Source organism: Rutidosis leptorrhynchoides, chromosome 2, assembly GCF_046630445.1.
Source record: "Rutidosis leptorrhynchoides isolate AG116_Rl617_1_P2 chromosome 2, CSIRO_AGI_Rlap_v1, whole genome shotgun sequence".
In the NCBI taxonomy this organism is placed as follows: Eukaryota; Viridiplantae; Streptophyta; class Magnoliopsida; order Asterales; family Asteraceae; genus Rutidosis; species Rutidosis leptorrhynchoides.
The window spans coordinates 102,017,104-102,042,134 of NC_092334.1; the positions used below are offsets into that span (position 1 = coordinate 102,017,104).

Sequence of the window (25,031 nt, forward strand, 5' to 3'; positions counted from 1 at the left end):
AACTCGATAAGACACAATAATGCAAATTTTCTGGTTCTCTAAGACCAACGCTCGGATACCAACTGAAATGTCCCGTTCTTATTGATTAAAAACGTTCCATATTAATTGATTTCGTTGCGAGGTTTTGACCTCTATATGAGACGTTTTTCAAAGACTGCATTCATTTTTAAAACAAACCATAACCTTTATTTCATAAATAAAGGTTTAAAAAGCTTTACGTAGATTATCAAATAATGATAATCTAAAATATCATGTTTACACACGACCATTACATAATGGTTTACAATACAAATATGTTACATCGAAATCAGTTTCTTGAATGCAGTTTTTACACAATATCATACAAACATGGACTCCAAATCTTGTCCTTATTTTAGTATGCAACAGCGGAAGCTCTTAGTATTCACCTGAGAATAAACATGCTTTAAACGTCAACAAAAATGTTGGTGAGTTATAGGTTTAACCTATATATATCAAATCGTAACAATAGACCACAAGATTTCATATTTCAATACACATCCCATACATAGAGATAAAAATCATTCATATGGTGAACACCTGGTAACCGACATTAACAAGATGCATATATAAGAATATCCCCATCATTCCGGGACACCCTTAGGATATGATATAAATTTCGAAGTACTAAAGCATCCGGTACTTTGGATGGGGTTTGTTAGGCCCAATAGATCTATCTTTAGGATTCGCGTCAATTAGGGTGTCTGTTCCCTAATTCTTAGATTACCAGACTTAATAAAAAGGGGCATATTCGATTTCGATAATTCAACCATAAAATGTAGTTTCACGTACTTGTGTCTATTTTGTAAATCATTTATAAAACCTGCATGTATTCTCATCCCAAAAATATTAGATTTTAAAAGTGGGACTATAACTCACTTTCACAGATTTTTACTTCATCGGGAAGTAAGACTTGGCCACTGGTTGATTCACGAACCTATAACAATATATACATATATATCAAAGTATGTTCAAAATATATTTACAACACTTTTAATATATTTTGATGTTTTAAGTTTATTAAGTCAGCTGTCCTCGTTAGTAACCTACAACTAGTTGTCCACAGTTAGATGTACAAAAATAAATTGATAAATATTATCTTGAATCAATCCACGACCCAGTGTATACGTATCTCAGTATTGATCACAACTCAAACTATATATATTTTGGAATCAACCTCAACCTTGTATAGCTAACTCCAACATTCACATATAGAGTGTCTATGGTTGTTCCGAAATATATATAGATGTGTCGACATGATAGGTCGAAACATTGTATACGTTTCTATGGTATCTCAAGATTACATAATATACAATACAAGTTGATTAAGTTATGGTTGGAATAGATTTGTTACCAATTTTCACGTAGCTAAAATGAGAAAAATTATCCAATCTTGTTTTACCCATAACTTCTTCATTTTAAATCCGTTTTGAGTGAATAAAATTGCTATGGTTTCATATTGAACTCTATTTTATGAATCTAAACAGAAAAAGTGTAGGTTTATAGTCATAAAAATAAGTTACAAGTCGTTTTTGTAAAGGTAGTCATTTCAGTCGAAAGAACGACGTCTAGATGACCATTTTAGAAAACATACTTCCACTTTGAGTTTAACCATAATTTTTGGATATAGTTTCATGTTCATAATAACAATCATTTTCTCAGAATAACAACTTCTAAATCAAAGTTTATCACAGTTTTTAATTAACTAACCCAAAACAGCCCGCGGTGTTACTACGACGGCGTAAATCCGATTTTACGGTGTTTTTCGTGTTTCCAGGTTTTAAATCATTAAGTTAGCATATAATATAGATATAGAACATGTGTTTAGTAGATTTTAAAAGTCAAGTTAGAAGGATTAACTTTTATTTACGAACAAGTTTAGAATTAACTAAACTATGTTCTAGTGATTACAAGTTTAAACCTTCGAATAAGATAGCTTTATATGTATGAATCGAATGATGTTATGAAAATCATTACTACCTCAAGTTCCTTGGATAAACCTACTGGAAATGAGAAAAATAGATCTAGCTTCAAAGGATCCTTGGATGGCTTGAAAGTTCTTGAAGCTGAATCATGACACGAAAACAATTTCAAGTAAGATTTCCACTCGAAATAAGATTGTTATAGTTATAGAAATTGAATTAAAGTTTGAATATGATTATTACCTTGTATTAGAAAGATAACCTACTATAAGTAACAAAGGTTTCTTGATCTTGGATGATTACTTGGAATGGATTTAGAAAACTTGGAAGTAAACTTGCAATCTTGGAAGTATTCTTGATTTTATGAAATTAGAACTTTTGGAATTTATGAAGAACACTTAGAACTTGAAGATAGAACTTGAGAGAGATTAATTAGATGAAGAAAATTGAAGAATGAAAGTGTTTGTAGGTGTTTTTGGTTGTTGGTGTATGGATTAGATATAAAGGATATGTAATTTTGTTTTCATGTAAATAAGTCATGAATGATTACTCATATTTTTGTAATTTTATGAGATATTTCATGCTAGTTGCCAAATGATGGTTCCCACATGTGTTAGGTGACTCACATGGGCTACTAAGAGCTGATCATTGGACTGTATATACCAATAGTACATATATCTAAAAGCTGTGTATTGTACGAGTACGAATACGGGTGCATACGAGTAGAATTGTTGATGAAACTGAACGAGGATGTAATTGTAAGCATTTTTGTTAAGTAGAAGTATTTTGATAAGTGTCTTGAAGTCTTTCAAAAGTGTATGAATACATATTAAAACACTACATGTATATACATTTTAACTGAGTCGTTAAGTCATCGTTAGTCGTTACATGTAAATGTTGTTTTGAAACCTTTAGGTTAACGATCTTGTTGAATGTTGTTAACCCATTGTTTATTATAACAAATGAGATGGTAAATTGTTATATTATCATGATATTATGATATATAATATATCTTAGTATGATATATATACAGTTAAATATCGTTACAACGATAATCGTTACATATATGTCTCGTTTCCAAATCATTAAGTTAGCAGTCTTATTTTTACATATGTATTTCATTGTTAATACACTTAATAATATATTTACTTATCATTTAACATAATTAACCAAGTGTATCAATATCTTAATATGATTCATATGTACCTAGTAAGACGTTGTTATAACGATAATCGTTATATATATCGTTTTCGAGTTTCTTAAATTAATAGTCTCATTTTTATGTATATAACTCATTGTTAAAATACCTAATGAGATACATACTTATAATAAAATCATGTTAACTATATATATAACCATATATATGTCATCGTATAGTTTTTACAAGTTTTAACGTTCGTGAATCACCGGTCAACTTGGGTGGTCAATTGTCTATATAAAACCTATTTCAATTAATCAAGTCTTAACAAGTTTGATTGCTTAACATGTTGGAAACACTTAATCATGTAAATAACAATTTTATTTAATATATATATAAACATGGAAAAGTTCGGGTCACTACATAATAGTGTTGTTCTTTCATGGATACTTGGATCAATTTCTGATGAGCTTTATTTTGGTCAAATTTTTTCTACTAATGCTACTCATGTATGGAATGAATTAAAAGAAACTTACAACAAGATAGATGGTTCAATCATTTATAATATTCATCATAAGATAAATTCTATCAAACAAAATGAAAACAGTTTATCTGATTATTATCACAGTTTGAATAGTTTATGGAAACAATATGACTGTATGATAACTGGTCCTGCTTGTACTTGTGGTAATGTTTGTAATTGTCCTGCTGGTGAGTTTGTTAAGGAACAAAATAAGGTTCAAAAGCTAATGCAATTTTTAATGGGTTTAAATGATTGCTATATGTGTGTTAGAAGTAATATTTTGTTGAGGGATCCCTTGCCTGATGTGAAAAGTGCTTATGCTATTTTGTCTAGGGAAGAATCACATAGAAATATAAATCTAAAAGAAAATGTGATTACTAAACCTCAAACATCTGCTTTTATTGCTCAAACTTCTAACAAAGATATGAATTCTAATAATAGCAGTTCAAGATTTAATAATGGAAGAGGACCAAATCAGAATCTAAAATGTAAAAAATGCAATAAACTTGGTCATGCCATTGATAGATGTTTTGAAATTGTTGGATATCCTTCTGGATATAAGAGAAACTTTAATAATAATAATAACAGCTATAAGCTAAATGAAGGATATCAATCTCAAAACAATTTTAAAAGTGTTTCTAACAATACTACAGCTTCTAAAGAAGCTAGTACAAGTTCTTCTCCTCTTTTTTTCTCAAATGAACAGATGATGAAGCTTTTAAGCCTTATAAATGAAACACCTGAATCTAGTACTCAGTCTAATATGGCAGGTACTTTCTTTAATTGCAGTGTAAAGTTTAATGCAAAATTTAATAAATACTTTAATGCTCTTAATTCTCAATCTGAAAATGTTTTTAAGGGTTGGGTTATTGATTCTGGTGCTAATCAACACATGACACTTTTTGAAAAAGGCTTATTCAATTTGGTAAATGTTTCTAACTTAAAGCTAACTGTTGGACATCTAAATGGTACTCAAGCATTAATTAAAGTATTGGAAACTTAAAAATTAATGATCATATCACACTTTTTGATGTTCTTGTTGTGCCTGAATATTGTGTTAGCTTAATGTCTGTATACAAATTATCAAAAGATAATAAATTAAGTGTTAGATTTGATGATAAAAGATGTTATATTCAGGATTTGAAGGACTTGAAAATAAAAGGGATTGGTAAACAGGATGGTGGATTATATGTTTTTGATGATACTCATGATTGTTCTTTTACTGCTAATAATTGTGTGAGTAATTGTTATGCATATTGTAAATTATGGCATGCTAGGTTAGGTCATCTTTCAGATCAAGTTCTTAATGTTCTTAAAAATAAACTTTCTTTAAAAGGAGATTTTAATACTGAACCTTGTGAAATCTGCCATAAGGCTAAACAAACTAGACTACCTTTTCCATTAAGTGAACAAAAAACCAAAAGTCTTGGTGATTTAATTCATTTAGATCTGTGGGGTCCTTTCAAAATTCAAAGTAAAGAAGGTTTCAAGTATTTCTTAACTGTTGTTGATGATTAATCTAGAGCTGTTTGGATTTATATGCTTAAAAGTAAAGAGAATGTGTATGACAATGTGTTCAGTTTTGTTCAGCTAATTGAAAATCAATTTTCAAAGAAAGTTAAGATCATAAGATCTGATAATGGTACTGAATTTCTGAATAATAAAATGGCTGATTTTATTAAAACAAAAGGTATTATTCATCAGACTACTTGTGCATACACACCTCAACAAAATGGTATTGTTGAAAGGAAACATAGGCACTTGTTAAATGTTGTAAGAGCCTTAATGTTTCAGGGAGGATTACCTTTAAATATGTGGTCTGATTGTGTGCTAACTGCTTGCTATTTGATTAATAGGACTCCCACTGCTGTGCTGAATGGAAAATCTTCTTATGAACTTGTTTTTAAAACTGAACCTAACCTCTCTTATATTAAGTGCTTTGGTTGCTTGTGTTTTTCTACTGTTCTTAATCCTTCTGATAAATTTAGTAGCAGATCTGTTAAAAGTGTTTTGATTGGTTTTTCCAGTGTAAAAAAGGGTTATAAACTTTACAGTTTGGAGGATAAAAGTGTTTTCTTTTCTAGAGATGTGAAATTTTATGAAACTATTTTTCCTTTAAAAAAGAAAATTTCTGTTGATGAACAAAATGACATTGATTTACAAAAGACAAATTTCTTTGATAAAATGTTTTTAAGCACCAATGACACTTCAAGTCCCTATGATGAAGATAGGTCTAATAGTGATGGTGATGGCAGTAGTGATTATGTTCATAATCAAGAACACAATTCTGCTGCAACTCATGTTGATGGCAGTAGTGATAATGCTAATGAGCATAGTCCTACAGCAACTCATGATAGTGAACAAAATTCTCATTCTGAGGGCAATTCTCATGTTTTACAAAACACTAATTCTTCTGATAACCTAAGGAGATATACCAGAAGCACAGTATTTCCTAAGAAGTTTGATGATTTTGTTGTTGATGATAAAGTTAAATATAGTATTAATAGAGTTGTAAATTACTCTAATCTGAATTCAGAGAATTTGTGCTTTGTTTCTAATTTGAATAAAAGTTTTGAACCTAAAAATTATGAAGAAGCTGTTAAAGATAAAAATTGGGTTGAAGCCATGAATACTGAGATTGAAGCTCTTAATAGAAATAATATATGGATTATTACTGATCTTCCACCTGATAGAAAGCCTGTTGGTAATAAATGGGTGTATAGAATCAAGTATAAATCTGATGGTGAGATTGAGAGATATAAAGCTAGACTTGTTGCAAAAGGATATAATCAAAAGGAAGGAATAGATTATGATGAAACCTTTTCTCATGTTGTTAAACATGTTACTGTTAGGTGTTTAATAACTATTGTTGTGCAAAATGTTTGGCCTCTTTTTCAACTTGATATCAATAATGCTTTTCTTTATGGTGATTTAAATGAAGAAGTTTACATGACATTGCCTCAAGGCTATTATTCTGACTCTGATAGAACGAATAAAGTGTGTAAATTAACAAAATCTCTTTATGGATTAAAACAAGCACCAAGACAATGGAATGAAAAATTAAATGCTGCTTTGGTTGAAAATGGTTTTGTTCAAAGTAAAAGTGATTATTCTTTATATGTGAAAGATTGTGATAATGTGTTTATCGCTGTACTTGTTTATATTGATAATATTGTTATTACTGGAAATAATCTGACTGAAATTGATAATTTCAAAACTTTTTTGAAGTCTAAATTCATGATAAAGGACTTGGGAAATTAAAATATTTTCTTGGTATTGAAATTTTAAAAACAAATCAAGGTGTTTGTTTGTCACAAAGAAAGTATTGCTTAGAACTTCTAAATGACTATGGTTATTTAGGAGTTAAACCAATTGGTACTCCAATTGAATCAAACTTGTGTGTTGCTTGTGAACCAAGTGATAAGGATTTATTGATTTCTAATATAACAGAATATCAAAAGTTAGTTGGAAGGTTGATTTATTTGACCTTAACCAGACCTGACATATCTTTTGCTGTTCATGTTCTTAGTCAATATATGCATGCTCCATTGCAATCTCATTTGAATCTTGTATTTAGAGTTCTTAGATATCTTAAGAACTCCCCTGGAAAGGGTATACATTTGATGAAGGGCAATGGTTTTTCTCTGTATGCATATTCTGATTCAGACTGGGGAAAATGTAAATTAGATAGAAAGTCTGTCACTGGTTATATTGTTTTCTTTTGTGGATCCTTAATCTATTGGAAAAGTAAAAAACAAGCAGCAGTTTCTAGGTCCTCTGCTGAGGCAGAATATAGAGCAATGGGTTCAGCTGCTTGTGAAATTATTTGGTTGAAAAATTTACTTTCAGATCTGAATATTACTGTTAAATTACGTATTGAGCTATACTGTGATAATAATTCAGCTATGCAGATTGCTTCTAATCCTGTATTTCATGAGAGAACCAAACATTTAGATATTGATATGCACTTTAGACCACTCTCAACAATAACATACTTCTTTAAAAAGACCGACTGCCACATCAGCACTATCTCAATATTTCTTAAAAAGACTGAAAAAGACAAATCACTACCAACTATAACATACTTAAGTAAAATACTGGACCCACCATTAGATAAAACTTATATTAAAATACTTGACCCACACAAAAACACACAGATTATGTTTACCATATATTAATTCATGGAGTGAAAGTTCCATGGACCCATCAAATATTAATTCCTACCTTGAAAAATAGATTGGCCCCACATATTCAAGTGTCCTCCTCTGTCTTAATTGAGACGAAATTTGTAACTTTCTAAAAAAGGACGTGAATGACGATACAATACCTATGTCGTCTTTTGAGTTTGAAAAATGACATAGCAAATGACGGTAGCGTTGGCAGTGGTCTTATAAGAGATAAAGTTTGTACATGTGTTATCAAAACTTTAAGAATTAACTCTGGAAATCAGCTGGATGATGTTTTAACCAAAGGACTTGGTATCAAACAACATAATTTTCTTTTAAAAGGGTTGGGACTTATTGATTTGTTCAAAAATAAGTTTGAGGGGGAATGTTATAATTTATAAATAGTTCAAGCTTATTTTTGATTCTTATTTAAAATTGTTCTTATTCTTTGGTTCTAGTGTTTGCAGAGTAATGCTTGTTATTCTGGAAGGATTGGCATTGCTGGATTTCTTAAAGTGAAGGACTAAAGTTGTTAAGTTATTGAAGTTTAATGTTGGAATCAAGTTGGAGGACCTTTCTGCACTTCTTAGAAGATTAAAGGACTACTTGGGGACCAAGTTATTTTGATGCTTATATCTGGTTTTAGGGTTTCAGTTGTATCCATCGTTTTCTCAATCATTCATTCTCAAATTTGTGGTTTTCTCTCAAAACACACAATATCTGAAACCCTAATCATCTTCATCAGATCGATAGAGTGCTTCGGTTATTCATTTAATCAATCACTTATAGTGATTGTAATTTTGATATTTGCTGTTCAAGAGATTTTTAGTCTATTTGATTTTATTATCATCAAAGTTAAGATTGTAATTTTGAAGATTGAAGTATTTTGTAATCGAATCTGATATATTTTAGCAAAAAATTTGATTAGATACTTGAATCCTTTTATCTACTTTTGTAACTGTTTCAAGATAGCCTAGTAGTTGAGATCTCAGGTTTTAACTTCATTAGCAACATATCTTGTAATTTAGAAGAAAGAGTCCGGAATCTTGTATATTTACATGTTTATAAAAGCACCTCTCATTTTCGGTTTCTATTTCAAGGTCGAAAATAGACCTTGAAATTGATTAAAGTGGGGTCGGTGTCAATTTAAAGGTCGAATATGACGTGAACAAATAAGAAAATAGAATTACTTTTAAAAAAACAAAAAAAAAAAACAAAAATTAAACCCACCAACTCTTGCTAGACTTCGAAAACCGACGGTGAGATTGACGCTAGCCCGGCGGCGACGAAGAGCGACGACGGATGCCGAGGGCTCGAATTTATATGATTTTTGTACAAGAAAATAGTCACATACAAAAATGGACCTAAGTTGGGACCGAGACTATTTGTCCCAGTTGACTATTCATTTTTCTAGTTTAATTTCTAAAATTAAGTTGATCTATTCCTCGGTTAATTTAACGAAACTGATTATCCGATTTCAGTTATTTCATTTAAAGTTGCAGTATGATATTCAAACACCTAAAAAGGTACCAACTTTCTCAGCCAATAAAAGCAATAAAATGTTAATTGGTGAAATTGGGAGTTGGGAGCCTTTACAAAATAATGTCCCCAAAACACTTAACTTTTTACTTTTCTTTATTATAAAGAATATAAAATAAATAAATAAAATACAAAATTAAGATAATAAAAATGACCCACTGTCCAAATATATTAGTGAATATACTTTTTTTTTCGGGTTCGATGTTATTGCCGGCGTTGTTGACTTAGTTGACTTCGGTAAATAGGCCTCGGGTTAGGTGTTCTTGGGTTGCCCGGTGATTGGTTTGGATTTGCGGTTTCTGAGGAGAGCTGTTGCGAGGTTGAATTCGGGATCGAGTTTATGTGTTTATGTTTTAGGCTTAGGTTTGGTGGGTTGTCTTTGTTTGACTTTTCAGTTGTAATTCATATATTGCTTAAGTGTCGTTCATATTGTTTAGAACGAACATAGTTTCTCTAGAGATCGTTATGATCTGTTTAATGCTGTACCACCGGAACCTCAGTTCTTTTATATATATATATACATATTAATATTTTTGAAAAAAAAATAAAAATTAGTGAATATACTTATATATAAAAATATATTTAAAATATAAATTTAATAGATCCAGAGAGAGTTGAATCTTGAAGTCTCCGAGTTTGTTTGAAACTGACAAACAAGTCTTGACCAGATTTTAGGATCAATATTCCTTGCAATCTGGATGATCAAACAAACACGCAACCTAAATCCTAAATCAGATGATCCAAAATTAATATATCATACAGTAGCATTTAAAAATCTAAATACTTAAGATAAAAAAAGAAAAAAAAAAAAAAAAAAGATGATGATTAGAGGAGATGATTATCAACAGGAAGAAGAAGAAGAAACTCCAATGTTGCAGTTATCTCCATTTAAGCACACTGGTTTGATCTTTAAATAACTTATTAATTTTCTGTTTCTTTTATGCTACTAATTACTAACTCTGCATAACTCACTTTAATCCATAACATGGATATATTCCTTTTTTAATTTAATAGACATAGCAGTTGAAAATGAACTACTTCCTGAAGTTTGTACAACTAATGATCATGCAAACATAATAAGAACAGGTGAATCTTGATTCCATTTTATGTTCTTTTAATTCATTTTAGATGATGTCAATCAACCTTTTATACGCGGTCTAACCAGATTAATCTGTTCAGGTTATTAGGAGACCGAGTATTTTTTTAGTTCCATGACCGTTTCTAAATATGAATATGAGATCATTTTATTTTTCTTTCTTTTTGAGTCAGGCACACTATGGACTACAGTTGCTCATATTATAACTGCTGTGATTGGATCCGGTGTGCTTTCTCTCGCGTGGAGCGTGACACAATTAGGCTGGATCGGTGGGCCCGTTGCTTTATTTTTCTTTGCAGCAGTAACATACGTGTCTTCGTCTCTCTTATCAGATTGTTACAGGTCTCCTGATCCTGTTACTGGCACTAGAAATCAATCTTACACAGATGCAGTTAGAGTTATCTTAGGTGAAAAACAGGCATTATTATGCGGTTTTCTTCAGTTTTGGAACTTTTATGGGACCGGTGTTGCTTATGTTGTTACAACCGCAACTTGTATGAGGTGTCGCTTCTTAGATAAATCTTTCGACTAATAAATGATATGATCTTTGAATATCATGAATTAACGTTGCGTGCATTGATATCAGTGCAATTCAGAAATCAAATTGCTATCATAAAGAAGGGCATGAGGCTTCTTGCAAATATGAGGGGAATATTTATATGTTTTGGTTTGGAGTCATACAAATTGTTATGTCACAAATACCAGATTTTCATAGCATGATGTGGGTATCTATTGTTGCTGCAATTATGTCGTTTTGTTACTCTTCAATTGGGTTTGGACTCGGTATAGCTAAAGTAATCGGTATGTAAATCGTTAAACACAATTTAAACAGTTCTGTAACATATTAGTTTTTTAAATAAAAATGTGAAAATGCAGATAATGGTAAAGTAGATGGAAGCATCTATGGAGTCACAGCTGTTAACGCGCCTGTGAAACTATGGTTAACGTTTCAAGCGATTGGTGATGTGGCGTTTGCTTATCCGTATTCTTTAGTTTTTCTTGAAATACAGGTTCGTACTGGAAACAACTGCTTTGATGATGGACGAATCGGCTGTGCATACTGATAAGTGTAACGATATGTTTTTTTTTTCTTCATGTGTTTTGTTAAGGATACTTTAAAGTCACCTCCGTCGGAAAACAAAATTATGAAAAAGGCTTCAGTTATTGCTATCGTAGTAACCACCTTCTTCTATCTCGGGTGCGGTTGCTTCGGATACGCAGCTTTCGGAGAGAATACGCCGGGAAACCTCTTGACGGGATTCGGGTTTTACGAGCCGTATTGGCTCATCGACTTCGCTAATGCTTGCATTATTTTACATCTAATTGGAGGATATCAGGTAAACACTAAACACTCCATACTTCATTTTAAACTCTACAGTTTGACTTTTTGGTCAAATTGATGACTTTTCGTATCAAAATTGAAACGCGTACCATTTAAACGTTCGATACCTAATTTTTAACTTACGTGTCATTTGATGCATACTCTCATCTAGCTATCAAGGTTTTCTCGAAGAATGAATGAAGTAACGAAAACTTGATTTTTTGTAATTTGACCTTAAAAGTCAAAACTTTCTGTTAACATAAGCATTGTTTTCTTTGTTGGGTAACAAAAGCTATACAGTCAACCTGTATATGCATATGCAGAAAGATGGCTAACTGAGAAGTTCCCGAACAATGTACTAGTGACGAAAATTTGCGTGTTAAAGCTGCCGTTGTTGCCGGATTTCGATCTGAATCTATTCAGGTTATGTTTCAGAACGACATACGTTGTGTCAACGACTGCAGTGGCTATGGTGTTCCCATATTTCAACGAAATCTTGGGTCTATTGGGGGCTTTAAATCTATGGCCATTAGCAATATATTTCCCAGTCGAAATGTACATATTACAAAGAAAGGTGCAAACTTGGAGCAAAAAATGGGTTGTTTTACAAATTTTCAGCAGTGTTTTAATGGTGTTATCGGCAATGGCTTTGATGGGGTCCGTTGCGGGGCTCATAGATGCAAAGATGAGCTAATGAACCACCATGAACCAACAATCATGTATTTACAGACGGTCTCAGATTCTTTGGCTCGAGATATGGAGAATATGTTAAATTCATTTGCAGAAAGAAATGCAACGGATTATCAAGAAAAATGTATAGTCTACATATATCGAGAAAATAAATACAATTACTATCCGACTACGTATCGAATTTACTTGTAGTGTTCTCCTATTTTGTTCCATAATCTTAATTGGGTTTACAATATAATATAAATTAAGCGAAATAAGACGATGATGATGATGTATCCGCTAACACCTACAAGTATAAACAAGAATTTTAGAAAATATATGAAATTTAAGCAAGTTTTTTTGACAGAAAAATAATTACGTATAATTTACCTCAAGTTGTTCTTCAGTGAAACAATCCTTCTGAACGCTCCAAGTATCCGCATGGGTCCGGCGAAACTCGGCAACTGCTTTTGTAACAGTTGACTTGACAGGTGACGGCTCGCTGACAAAGCGCGCCAATAAGGTCGCATGCTCAGGTAACCAACTAAAACAAACATAAAAAAAGTTAACAACATTGCTCTTAATTATTAAATTTATAAAAACTATAAGGTATAATTAATAAAAGGAACTACAAACGAGTAACGTACCTGGGCATATCATATGGAACTGACAACACACAGGCAGCCAGAGCAAGAACACGGCCATGTAGGGAAGCAACGGAAGGACCCCCACTTGAGCTTCTGCAGTTTCCAAAAACAAATGGTACTCGGTATATTATATACGATAAGTTTTCTAAGGCCACAGTCATAATAATATAATATAATAGATAATAAATAAAGGATATTCAAAAATTTAATGCTAAGACCTCTGTCTTCGTCTCTTTTGAAGCTTCATAGCCTCACTGTAAGCTCTATCACGAAAATCTTTTGATAGCTCTCCATCGTCACCCTTCATTAAACCAGCTAAAACTGCTGCTGCATGCTCCCGTACCTGTACCGAAAATCACAAATATCGATAACATCATACGAAAATGAGATGTAACTAGATTGGGATGCTAACACATAAAATTATAAGGTAAACTTGCCTCCACTTGGTTATCTGTAAGTAGCTTCTCAACTGTTGTCCAGATTTTCTGTTTCTCATCAATCGAGAGGATGAAGGTGTGCCTGTAAGAAACGACAATTAATATATAATTCAAAAAAATTAATAATAAGCACTTAACGAAGTAACAAATGTCAAATAAATATTGTATAATTCATGTAAAAGATTGTAGATTGTTATAACGGTTGCCTACCTATACATAAAGCTGCGGAGGAAGGTTAACGTTGCAGATCTTGTCCGCCAGTTGGGATCTTCTGCTGATGATAGAAGTATTGATACCGCCTTTCTGAGATGAGCTTCTGGAAATATCCTCCATTTTAATAACTCAAAAGCCGCTTTGGCCAGTATCGACAAATCTTTATTGGATGTTTCCTTCAGAACAACAATAGCAACAAATCAATTGTGACAAATACCAAATATTACTTGATTGTCTATCAAATTATTGTATACCATATATCATATCATATATAATACATAAAATATATATACAATGTTGGAAAAGTCGTGAGACGGAGTCGGTCGGAAGTTTGAAACGGACTAGTCGGTCGAGTCGGAGTCTACTCGGACGTTGACTAACAAATATTTCAAACAAATTTTTGACCTAACTTTGACCAACCTTGAGTTTGACCGATCCAGACCCACCCGACTTTGACTAACTTTGACTTACTTTGACCTGACCCTTTTTAGGCTGACCGATTAATAAGACGTTTTTAGGCGAAAAGGGACAGGCTAGTCACCAAACCGACTAGCAAGCCGACTAATCAGCCGAGACGGCCGCCGTTTACAACACTGTATATATATATAAACACCAGGCATTACTTATATATATGCATACATGTAATAAATATTTACACACCTGCAAGGAGATCACGGGGTAAAGGAACCCCACAAGAACATCCAGCAGGAACGCAGATCTCCCAGACTTCATTAACGAGATAATGAAATGAAACAACTACACAAAAAGAAATCAAATTTAATACGTCTAGATAAAATTATACGAGTTACGATTAAGCAGAACACAAATCCACTAATAAATACCGTTTCCATCCATTGAACATCATCCGATGAGTTGCTATCCGACCCAGAAACTGTGCTCGTTTCTGCTAGATTCTCCAAATTTTCAGAAGGATTGGCATTTTGAATTGCCACCACGACTTCAGATGCTCGTTCGGGTAAATACAAATTCCAATTATCCCCATGTTTTCCGGTAACTATATTCTTCCCATTCTCGATTAAATAATCTTTATTGATGGATTCATGTAATCGAATATTAGAACACAACACAGAGAGTGCAATAGCTATTGCTTCCCTAACCTGTTGACATACAGCTTATATTAGCACGAAAATAACCCTATTAAATGTTTAAATAAACAGAATTTTGGTGGCTATTAACCCGTTTAACCTACTTGACTTATTTCCATTTTAGCCAAGATTGCACATTTTAGATAAAAAGGAACAAAAATCGATCCATTCATATGTAAACTAGTAGTTTATAACCCCCAACATCGCAGATTAATAGCAATAATTAATATTCTGAAATTAATAAGTACTCCCTCCGTCCCATATTAATAGTCCCCAGAATATCATCATTACATTGTACTTTTTCTGACAGTTTTACCACTTTACCTGTCTTTATATATATATATATATATATATATATATATATATATATATATATATATATATAGGGGCAGGATCAATGGGGAAGTAACCAATCGGGGGAAGCAAAAAATTTTTTATTTTGCGTTTTTTTTGAATTTTTTTTTTCCGGAATCAAGATCACACGAAAATATGAACATTTAGAAGAGACACTTCGTGATGAATGTTATTATTTAGGCGGGAAAACGATCGACAAAAATAACATTCAAGATAATATTGTTCGTGAAAAATATGAACGTTTTTTTTTCATGTTTTGTGAAGTAAAATTTAGCCCGATTTAGAGTTTAGGGTTTATGGTTTGGTGTTTTGGGTTTATTCCATAAACCCAAAACACCAAACCCTAAACCCTAAACCCTAAACTCTAAACCGTTCATGTTAAAAACTCAATCTAAATCCTAAATCTAAACCCTAAATCTAAACCCTAAACCCTAAATTTCTAAACCCTAATATCTAAACGCTATAAACCCTAATATCTAAACCCCAATAGCTAAAACCTCAAAATACGCTCGAAAAACACGATAATTGTTATATATTACTTCTTCGAGCGTTTTCCCGCCAAAATAAAAACATTTATCACAAAGTGTCTCTACTAAATGTTCATATTTTCATCTCATCTATAATGTTCGTGAACAAAGTTTTTTCAAAAAACGAAAAAAAAAAATAAAAAATTTGCTTCCCCCGATTGGTTACTTCCCTCTTGATCCTACCCCTATATATATATATATATGTATATATATATATATATATATATATATATATATAAAGTTATAGTAATAGTTATTAGTTATATATATATAGTTATAGTTATAGTTCATAGTTAATAGTTAAAGTTACATAGATAGATTAGATTAGATATAGATTAGAAGATTAGATTAGATGGGTAAAAGATACTTACATGAGCAGTTGGATGACTCATTTTATCGAGCAACTCGTGCAATAGTTTATAGTGAAGTTGAATTTCCGACACCGGCATCTTTGCGGGAGATACTTCAATCAAAGCAGCCGAAAGGAAAGAATATCGTTTGCCGACTACGGTGGTGGTTACCGTTTGAGGCAACGGTTCGATCAAACAATCGAAAATCTTTTGCCTTAAAAGTGGTACTTTTGTTCCATATTTACCCTTACCAGTCACGGCATAACGTATACAAGCAGCCCACTCTGGAATTGATTCAACTGAAGGTGCAAGAAGAATATTTTGCAATAAGGTCATCATCCAACTATCCCATGCTTCCTCAAGCCCAATAACATCAGCATGTAACAAACCCGCAAAAGCCTCGGCTGCAACGCATTGTTTAGACCGTTCTTTAGCATTTACAAACTCTTCTAATGCAGATTTTAATGACAGTAATACTGGGGCCCCACATTCTTGAACTAAACGTTTGAATATGCGAGCAAAACTTGAGTAAAAAGTATCGGTTCCAAATAAAGAAATCCAAGTAGGTGTACGGGGCCATGAAGATGAAAAATCAAAGTAGAAACGAGTGATGGATTTATCTGCTAAACTTTGAAACGATGAGTTTCCATGGCCGCCCCTTGAAGACGAGTTTTCAGTGTCGCTGATGATGTGGACGTTTGATAGGCTGTCGAAAGTGTGGCTAAAGAATCCTTCTTCTTGAAATATATTACTTAACGTATCTTCGAGAAAAGATTTGGAACTTTCTTGTGGGTCCCCTGAAGCAACAGATTGTTCCTTGGATGATAGTTTATAAGGCGAGTCTTTTAATAACATATTTAGAGCCGAGATTGCTAGTATTCGTGTCTGCGGAAGTTGACTTCTCAAATTCTTCAAAAAATGACCTGAAAAATTGCAAGTTCATATTTTTGTCCAAAATTTGAGTTTTGTTAACATAATGCTTTAGTAAATTTTTGTTTAAAAATAATAATAATAAAATTCGATTTGACAAATGTCGCTAGTTAACTATATTGTGTTTTATCCATTATACATGTTAGGATAAAACATAGCTTGATGCCCGAAAAGATAAATTTATAAGTAGGTTGATCAAAAGTGCCACCTTTAAACATTTTAAGTGCCATAAACAGGACGAATTACAAATTTAATTCGAAATATATGAACATGGACCATAAAACTAACCAGCAGCTTCACTAAGAATCTTTGATGATAAGTTAGGCTCGTTTCGGGATGACATAGCCAACAACAGTAGAACCCTGTTGGCCATCAGATTATACCTAAAAAAAATGAGTATAAGTTTCTGTAAGTGGAGAACAAATATGCAGTTTGTTGACTTTGTTCATATTTCAGAGAGCCGAAACGTTTACCTCCAATGCAAATTAGTTGACTCAAAACTCATAGAGCTGATCTCAGAGACTAAAGATGCAAAATCTGTCCCAGAATGGTCCTCGGATTTCCGAAATATGTTGCTAGAGATCCCAGAAAAATAGATATTGTATTTGACAAAAAGCTGGTGAAAGTGACATATAATTAGCAGTGTTAGCAATTACAATAAGAGAAAGTAGGCTATCTAATCATCTCTTGCAACTCAGCGAGTACTCAGTCAAACTCGGATATTCTCAGAAAAATCAGTCAAAACTCGGGATTACTAGGAAAATCGGTCAAAACGAGTCAAAGTCAAACTTGGTCAGCATCCGAGTTCTCCCGAGTTGCCGAGTACTCCCTAAAAAGTCCTGGTTGCAACCTTTCTTGCACTTACCTCATTGAGAGCTTTCTGGGATTTCAAGGATTCATGATGAGAACTGTAAACAAATATGAAAAAACATCACACAAGCACAACTAGGTTTAAGAATTATAACTTGAATGATTGTATGTACACTTGCCTTAAAAGAATTCCAAGAAGAAACAATGAAAAAGATTTCGGTTCCTGTATTCAAAGAATCATATTTATACAAATAAGCAATAGAAGATGATAATATCTACAAGGATTTTCTAACGACAGCCCTTGTTAACACGCTTTAAAGTGTTGTACATCTGTATAACCGTCATCCTAAAAATAATAATTAACCGTTACGTACAACACTTTCTAGCTTGTTAACGACAACCCTAAGGGCAGTCGTTAGAATAATCCTATCTATAAATTTACAAATTTTGTAAAATTGATAGAATACCAAAGTTAGATGCTTGAGAACGGTTTGAGTTCCAAGAACAGCACAAGAACCTAAAACTTTATATTCGGGTGAGTTGGAATTTCGTAGGTTCTCAGTGAGCGTAAGCACGACTTTCGCAATCAATGATGGCCAGCGCTTTATCAGTTTCACAAGTGACCGCCCAGCAAGCCTGAAGACCAACATAAAAATTAGAATAAAAGGTTGTTTGTTCTTATTTAGATATATGTGCAAAATAACTTACGTGCGAACAGTATCATAGCTATGCACACACAAATTAAGTAGATCCTCCATCATAAGATTCACATTTTCCGAAGGAGATACATTTTTACTTGTGCGATACAGATGATACGATGATTGTGATGTTCTCCATGTATTGTGCATGTATGCTTTGTCAATGAGTGCCCATCTTGGCCTAAAATGAAGAACAAATGAAATTAACAGAGATATATAAGTTTTTCTTTCATAAAAAATATAAAAAGGGGGATATGTTTTACCTTTTCTTTCCTTTAGAATTCGACGGCACGATAAAATTAACGGAAGGTTCTATTATGGCAACAGATTCTAGTTTCCATGCCTGCCTATGGTTACTCCACTCTTCATATTCAGAACTTCCTGTACGTCAACTCAGTTAAGAATCAAATACTCATGAATAGACAATAACAAAATTAGAGGTGGCAAAATAGGCGAATTCAGTTACAGTCAAAACGGGTGAAGAATTATACAGGTGAGTTCGGTTCCCTGAGAAGTACTTCAAATTTAGAACTTGTAATTTTTACACATTGGGCGACGTGTGACCTGTTATGTTTTGAGCTAACTTTCTTAGCTTACTTGTCTAATGCATTGAAATGTAACATAACCCGATTTGATCCATGTACAAGTGAATGGATCAAAATTGCCACCTACAGTATAAATCATACAACTGCACTGCACATTACCATAGTTCCCCAAAGCCTCGATAATACGAATGAGAAGTAGCAAAAGAATGCTATCGTCTGACTTTTTCTCAAGCAAGTATCTACAATCCATACAAATAAAGCGTTGTGAGATAGTAGAGGGAAAAATGGGAAACAAATTATTAAAATGGAAAATTATTTACTTGGAGGCTACATGGATGACATCAGCAGCTTTTTCACGCAACCCAGTGCCACCGACAGTCGACCCGGTTGCACCAGCAATTAAAAATAGTGGATTTTCATCCTTCCCGTTTTTAAAAGATGGTACAAAATCAGGCAAACATGACAGAACACCTTGTAACGAAGAGTCGATCCGCAATAGTGTCACTTTCAAGTGATCTTTTTCATTTCCTGTGCAACAAAACGACAGTCATACAGTTGTAACCGTTTACTGCAATTAAAGTTCATAAATATTGATCTCGGGGATCATACCTGGGTCAGAGTGAATGTTATCTTGACATATTTTCAAAAGCTCATCTAAAGCTGATACCAGATGAAGGTTTAAGAGTTCATTCGCGAATTGAATTTCTTCATCACTAGGTATATGCCACGTGGGGCCCTTAACCGTTTCGCCGTTTGAAAAATCTTTATTACTAATCCATTCCTCCAGTGGGTTAAACGAAGAATGACGTGATAAAGACCTGTGAAGACAAAACATCATAAACATCTCAAAATTTTACAATTTTATTCATGTCATTGTGACTATTATCATGCAAACACCGCAAGAAACTTACTTGTATTGATCAACAGGATAATAAAGAACAAGACTTCCAAGTAGGGCCCGCAGAACTTGATCACCAGCAATGTTAACCTGTTAAAATTATGAAATTCACAACAAATTAGTGAGTGCAATTGACAAATTGGATTAACCATAAAGACAATAAAAAGAGATTTATAACCTTCCAAGAAGGGGATTCAAAGGCAGAATGTAACGCCTCTTTAAACTGATCCTTGTAATGAAGTAACGAAGGACCTGCGTAACTGATTGTAATTGACAACACCTTCAATTGGTAATCGATCGATGTTTCAAGGGCTGGAGAAAGTGTTGCTCTCGCCTACAAATATTACATATCACATACATACATTAATATAACACATAATGAATGTCAAAAACACGAGAGTTTTTTAAGGAATTTCGATGAAAAAACCTTATTCAAAGATGCATCGGCGTAATTTCCGCTTCCCCCAAAACCTGTAAGCGGAATCCCTTTCAAAGATAATATAACAGAAGATAGAAGAGGTTCGATGAGTTGATTAACAGCCACTTCAGGATTTGAATGGATGCATGCACAACAAAGCAGCCCGACTTCAGCAATAGCCCCGGGTAGAATATTTGTTTTCAAAAATTTTGACACTTTTTTAATAGCCTGTTCATGACAAAAAAACGTAACTTGAGAAAAAAAAAAACTCAAAATGATGAAATATTTTCATTTAATATGGAGATTGAATACGTATTGAACCTGGTTGTACAGGGATCTTGAAAGCCTTCCGAATAATATTTCTAGCATACAAAAATATTGAGGACCATCTTCAACAAGGAATGTTCCAGATGTTGCAGGTGAATGCACATCTTCATTTCTGCAGGAAAAAAAAAAAAACATTTTAGTTTAAAATTTGATAAAGTAAAACATAGCGTAGTTTAAGACTAGAGGGGGTAAATATGTAAAGAAGCCAATTTGAAAGTACTTACAAAACACTACTAGGTTCCAAATGTTGCAACAGGGAAAAAAGGCGGCATAAGAACTCATCAAGCCATTCTGAAAACTGTTCTGCAGGCATGAATGATATATTATCCGTATCGTCGTCCAATGTCGCCATCTGCAGTTGACAATTTTACTAGATAAATATAGTTATAATAGAAGATTGGTGCAGTTTTATATAATTACAGTTTACAGTAAACAATATTTGTGGTTACGTTGGAAAATATGGAGCCGATTAGTTGCATAGTTGCTAAGGTCTTCGGAGGATCATTAGCATCCATCCCGAGCAAGGCGTTGGTGAGTGACATCATCAAGACATCACGAAACATATTCCCGTCGTCAACATCGTCAATTTCCATCGATGAAGAAGATAACGACGTAAAGAATAGTGATCGACCAGAAAACGCTACTGATGTTAAAGCCGTCTTCAACTGATGAGTTGCCGTCACCTAACAATAGAAAGCAAGAAAAGTGAGTGAAATTGATCACACGAGACATAAATGAACCGTTAGGTACAGCAACTAAGATTAGTGGTAGCATTTTCAGCCCGTTTACATAAAACTGGGTTGGTTTTTGTTGTATTCTATATCCAACTGTAAACTATAAACAAATAGATATAGCTACAACAATATATGTTGCAAGATGTTATATAATATATTAGTTATTTAACAAAGTCAGATAATGGACAAAGGAATGTTGGCAGGTTGGTCCAACCCGACCCGTTTGGACATGTAATTAAAAGTTACATGTTTGACCCACCAACCCACCCCATTTTTCGAACTTAACCTAAGATGAAAACATGCATGTCACTAACCGTTTCTAATGCCATATTGAACCGAGACACCAAGAATGGCAGAACCAATGAGGGCTCCACATAAGACAAAATAGACGTTGCAGCAGCAACTGTTTCAGATAGGTTTTCGTTTTTGCTGTATTGACCACGGTCAATTAACTTCAGCACAGTTTTTACAAAAGATTCCCTTTCTGACTGGCCTAATGAAAATTCAATGTGCCCATTCCTGAATCGACAAACCATCATATAAGAAATTACATATTATAAGCAAAATTAAAGATAAAGTTATACAGTTGATCAAAACTCTTACTCTTTCTCTCTTTGTAAACGTTTCTGGAACGTATATACCAAATGTGATAAAAACCTCTCTAGTGAGTACGTCCATCGACCGCCATTAGAAGGATGGTAATATCTGCAGGACGTATCCAACGTATAAACGATACACATCTTAACAACACAACTCATCAAAAATGAAAATAACAAAATCGAGAATACAAACTGTTCTAAAAGGTTGACCAATTTCTCAAAGTGTTGTTGAGTCAAGCTACCAGGCTTTAACAGATAAACCTGCACAGCAGCAGAAACATAAAAAGAGAAATTGGATGCACTAGGGACCAAAGATTGATTAATTAGAGGTGGAAATCAAAACTCGGTTGCTTATAAACGGGTCGATATGCACTGCACTATATCTCAAACAGATAAAATGGGTTGGAAGTCGTCCAAAGTCTATTTTTAAAGCATACAACCTCCTAAATCATCAAGATTTAGATCACTATAGCATCTTTTTAATTGTAATTAAATAATCAATTATTTATTGATCTTACAATTGATTTCGCAATGGCCTTAGACGGAGTTTGTGATCTATTCGAAAACAGAAATCTTGTATTTCTCGGGACATCAATAGAGAACGGGTAGGATCCACCTCCACTGGCCACAGGTACCTGCACAAGTAATATAACATTAAAAATCATTTCGCCTATACTGTTATTAAAACATTACAGCACTTTATTATATTATTATCTGTCGTAAGTACCTCAAACATGTTCATAAATCGACTAAATATCTCATCTAAAAGATCCTCCCAATCATTAGACTGATAATTCTTAATAACACGAGCCATAATCGCTGCCCATTGACTATTCCAGAACTGACAATTCGGTATTGAATCCCACTGAAGAATACACGCATCTATCCACTTACTATCATCATAAACGAAGTGATTAATTAATTATTAATTATAAATTAACTTCATTAATAAATAAGCAAATTTAACGAACACACATCTAACAAATTACCGTGAATAGAAGTCCCGGTTTTCAAGATTTGTTGGAAGGAATAGTCTCACAAAACCAGAACCTTCGAAAACTGAATTATGCCATGGATTTTCGAGTAGGGATCTGAAAATAATTTTTAATCAAATCCGATAAGTTGACGAAATTAAGCAGTATAACAATAAACAAATGAATATATTTAAATTATTTCAAAATTATACCTAAATTCGGACCATATCTCATGAGCAGAACCTGCTGGAAAAAACCTTCTGCAGGAACGAACAAGCGATGTCAGCATCTCGAAATGTCGTTGCCTTATCCTCCATCCTTCGGGTCCCGTATTCCTGAAACATTCGAAATTTACATAAAAAAGAGCATTAATTTTAAGGTAATTTGCCCACATATGATTATGTAACTCCGAATAAAATTACCTAGTAAAGTGTGTTTGAATCAACGTATCGTAGAACGGGCGCCAGTCAACTTTCAAAGTCAATTTTTTGCGAAATTTGTTCAGTAACTTCACCACAATATTCCCCCATCTCACCTAAATAAATACAAGTGATTCGACTTTAGTATAAAAAGGATTAAGCATAATTTGCAGACATAAAAAGATACCTGAGCATAAAGCTTGTCTTGTGATGCATTAAACACTTTTAGCCCAAATTCCACAAGATCAGTAACATCTTCCAATGATACATCACTTTTCGCCTTTATAAACCTGCGTAATTTAAAATAATAAACACTTTGATATTTAAAAAGCTGATTCCATCTATCAAAAAACAATTATCACAAAACAATAGCAAGGAATATTCAATATTCATATTCAATCATCAGTATTATAAACAAAAAATAATACATTTACATCAAAAAGAAATCATTTTTATTACTTATAATAACAAATTTAATACTACTAGTAAACACTAAATTGTAATTCAATCATTAAATTCAACAAAATAACATTAATAATCACCATTTCACCAATAGTATTTCTTGCCTAATTTGCAAGAAAGGAATAAATAAATAAATCCTCAAAATTGAAGTGTTCACAGTACTAATAAGTTGACCAGTCAAAGACTATAACAAAAATTAGGTAAAAAAATCAACAATTTCAAGTGAATTAGCAAATTGACTGTAAAATTAGTGAAAACAAACATAAATAAGGCGATCATCGCATAGAAATGTAGGTAATTAACATTAAAAAAAATAATAAAAACTCACAAGTCAATGACTGATATCCATTTAAGAGTTGAGTAAACAGAATCTGGATCATTGGTGATATATGAATCTTTAACAGATGAAACGACGCCGGTGAACGATTGTTTCTCTTTTTTGGAAGCTTCGGCAACCGGAGGTGGTAACCAGGCGTTATAAAGATGCATTTTTGGGTTTTGTTTTTAAGGGTCTGTGTATGTATTGTGTATGTATGATTGTGAGGGTGTATATGCATATATAAGGGGTGTGTGTGTGTGAGTATATCTTTCTGGGCAAGAAAAAGATTGGAAATTTATTTGGAAGGAGAAAATGGGGTAAGGGATGACCGGCAACCCAATTCGGCGGTTGTTGATTTCCAACTACGATCTTTTGTTTTTATTAAGTTTTTTTTTTTTTTTTTTTTCTTTTCTTTTCTTTTTTTATTATGAGTACTTTTTTGTTTTTCTATTTATATATTTTTAGGAAGACTTATGTCACGGACTTATCTCGATAAGCTCACGTGCGGCACTTAGTCTCTACTAAGTCAGCCTTACTCGGACCTTATAACGATTCAAGTAACCAAAAGAGAAAATATTATAGAACAAGTGGAATTGAAGAAAATACTTATATTGCTTGAGAATGCTTTACAAGAGAGAATGTTTGAGATTTGAGGTGTGGTGTGCCAAATGAGACCACCCCTATTTATACTACTTCTAACACAAAATGGATGGCTAAGATTAATCTAAATCAATGGTTAGGATCTAAGTACTAGAAACTTCAAGTATATACATGGAGATAGATATTTCCATGAACATTCCATACCATTCCATGGAAGAACTCATGGGAAAGTTCTAGGGAGCTTCCATGATGTTCTTGGGCCTTCCATGAAG

At 33.1% G+C, this 25,031-nt stretch overlaps 3 protein-coding genes across 6 annotated transcripts; 2 read left to right on the forward strand and 1 right to left on the reverse strand.

Annotated features, from left to right (window-relative positions):
- The first annotated feature begins 3,737 nt into the window (after positions 1 to 3,737).
- LOC139888139 (uncharacterized) lies at positions 3,738 to 5,119 on the forward strand. Its single transcript, XM_071871170.1, has 2 exons — positions 3,738 to 4,526; positions 4,739 to 5,119. Exons 1-2 carry the CDS (start codon positions 3,738 to 3,740, stop codon positions 5,117 to 5,119), a joined length of 1,170 nt encoding a protein of 389 aa, XP_071727271.1.
- Positions 5,120 to 9,922: 4,803 nt separating this feature from the next.
- On the forward strand, positions 9,923 to 12,684 carry LOC139894373 (probable amino acid permease 7). 4 transcript variants are annotated; one of them, XM_071877621.1, is made up of 8 exons: positions 10,140 to 10,206; positions 10,321 to 10,392; positions 10,576 to 10,671; positions 10,745 to 10,903; positions 10,989 to 11,203; positions 11,279 to 11,412; positions 11,512 to 11,739; positions 12,016 to 12,684. In XM_071877621.1, exons 3-8 carry the CDS (start codon positions 10,583 to 10,585, stop codon positions 12,415 to 12,417), a joined length of 1,227 nt encoding a protein of 408 aa, XP_071733722.1. In that variant the 5' UTR covers positions 10,140 to 10,206; positions 10,321 to 10,392; positions 10,576 to 10,582; the 3' UTR covers positions 12,418 to 12,684. The 4 variants fall into 4 exon arrangements, with proteins under 4 accessions (XP_071733721.1, XP_071733724.1, XP_071733722.1 ...); XM_071877620.1 differs by having other exon boundaries at positions 9,923 to 10,206; positions 10,576 to 10,903; XM_071877623.1 differs by having other exon boundaries at positions 9,923 to 10,206; positions 10,576 to 10,903; positions 12,047 to 12,210.
- LOC139894372 (proteasome activator subunit 4) lies at positions 12,507 to 24,398 on the reverse strand. Its single transcript, XM_071877619.1, has 35 exons — positions 24,169 to 24,398; positions 23,566 to 23,668; positions 23,382 to 23,494; positions 23,172 to 23,294; positions 22,975 to 23,076; positions 22,713 to 22,878; positions 22,504 to 22,620; positions 22,179 to 22,246; positions 21,990 to 22,091; positions 21,701 to 21,905; positions 21,102 to 21,335; positions 20,877 to 21,004; positions 20,647 to 20,764; positions 20,335 to 20,553; positions 20,086 to 20,241; positions 19,921 to 19,997; positions 19,619 to 19,827; positions 19,330 to 19,537; positions 19,169 to 19,248; positions 18,728 to 18,845; positions 18,475 to 18,645; positions 18,234 to 18,402; positions 17,946 to 17,989; positions 17,822 to 17,864; positions 17,430 to 17,572; positions 17,245 to 17,339; positions 16,048 to 16,949; positions 14,532 to 14,807; positions 14,350 to 14,445; positions 13,687 to 13,865; positions 13,477 to 13,558; positions 13,258 to 13,382; positions 13,040 to 13,132; positions 12,783 to 12,936; positions 12,507 to 12,699 (listed from the first exon to the last, which is right to left on the reverse strand). The coding sequence occupies exons 1-35, from the start codon at positions 24,327 to 24,329 to the stop codon at positions 12,658 to 12,660; spliced, it is 5,421 nt and encodes a 1,806-aa protein (XP_071733720.1). The 5' UTR covers positions 24,330 to 24,398; the 3' UTR covers positions 12,507 to 12,657.
- Positions 24,399 to 25,031: the final 633 nt, after the last annotated feature.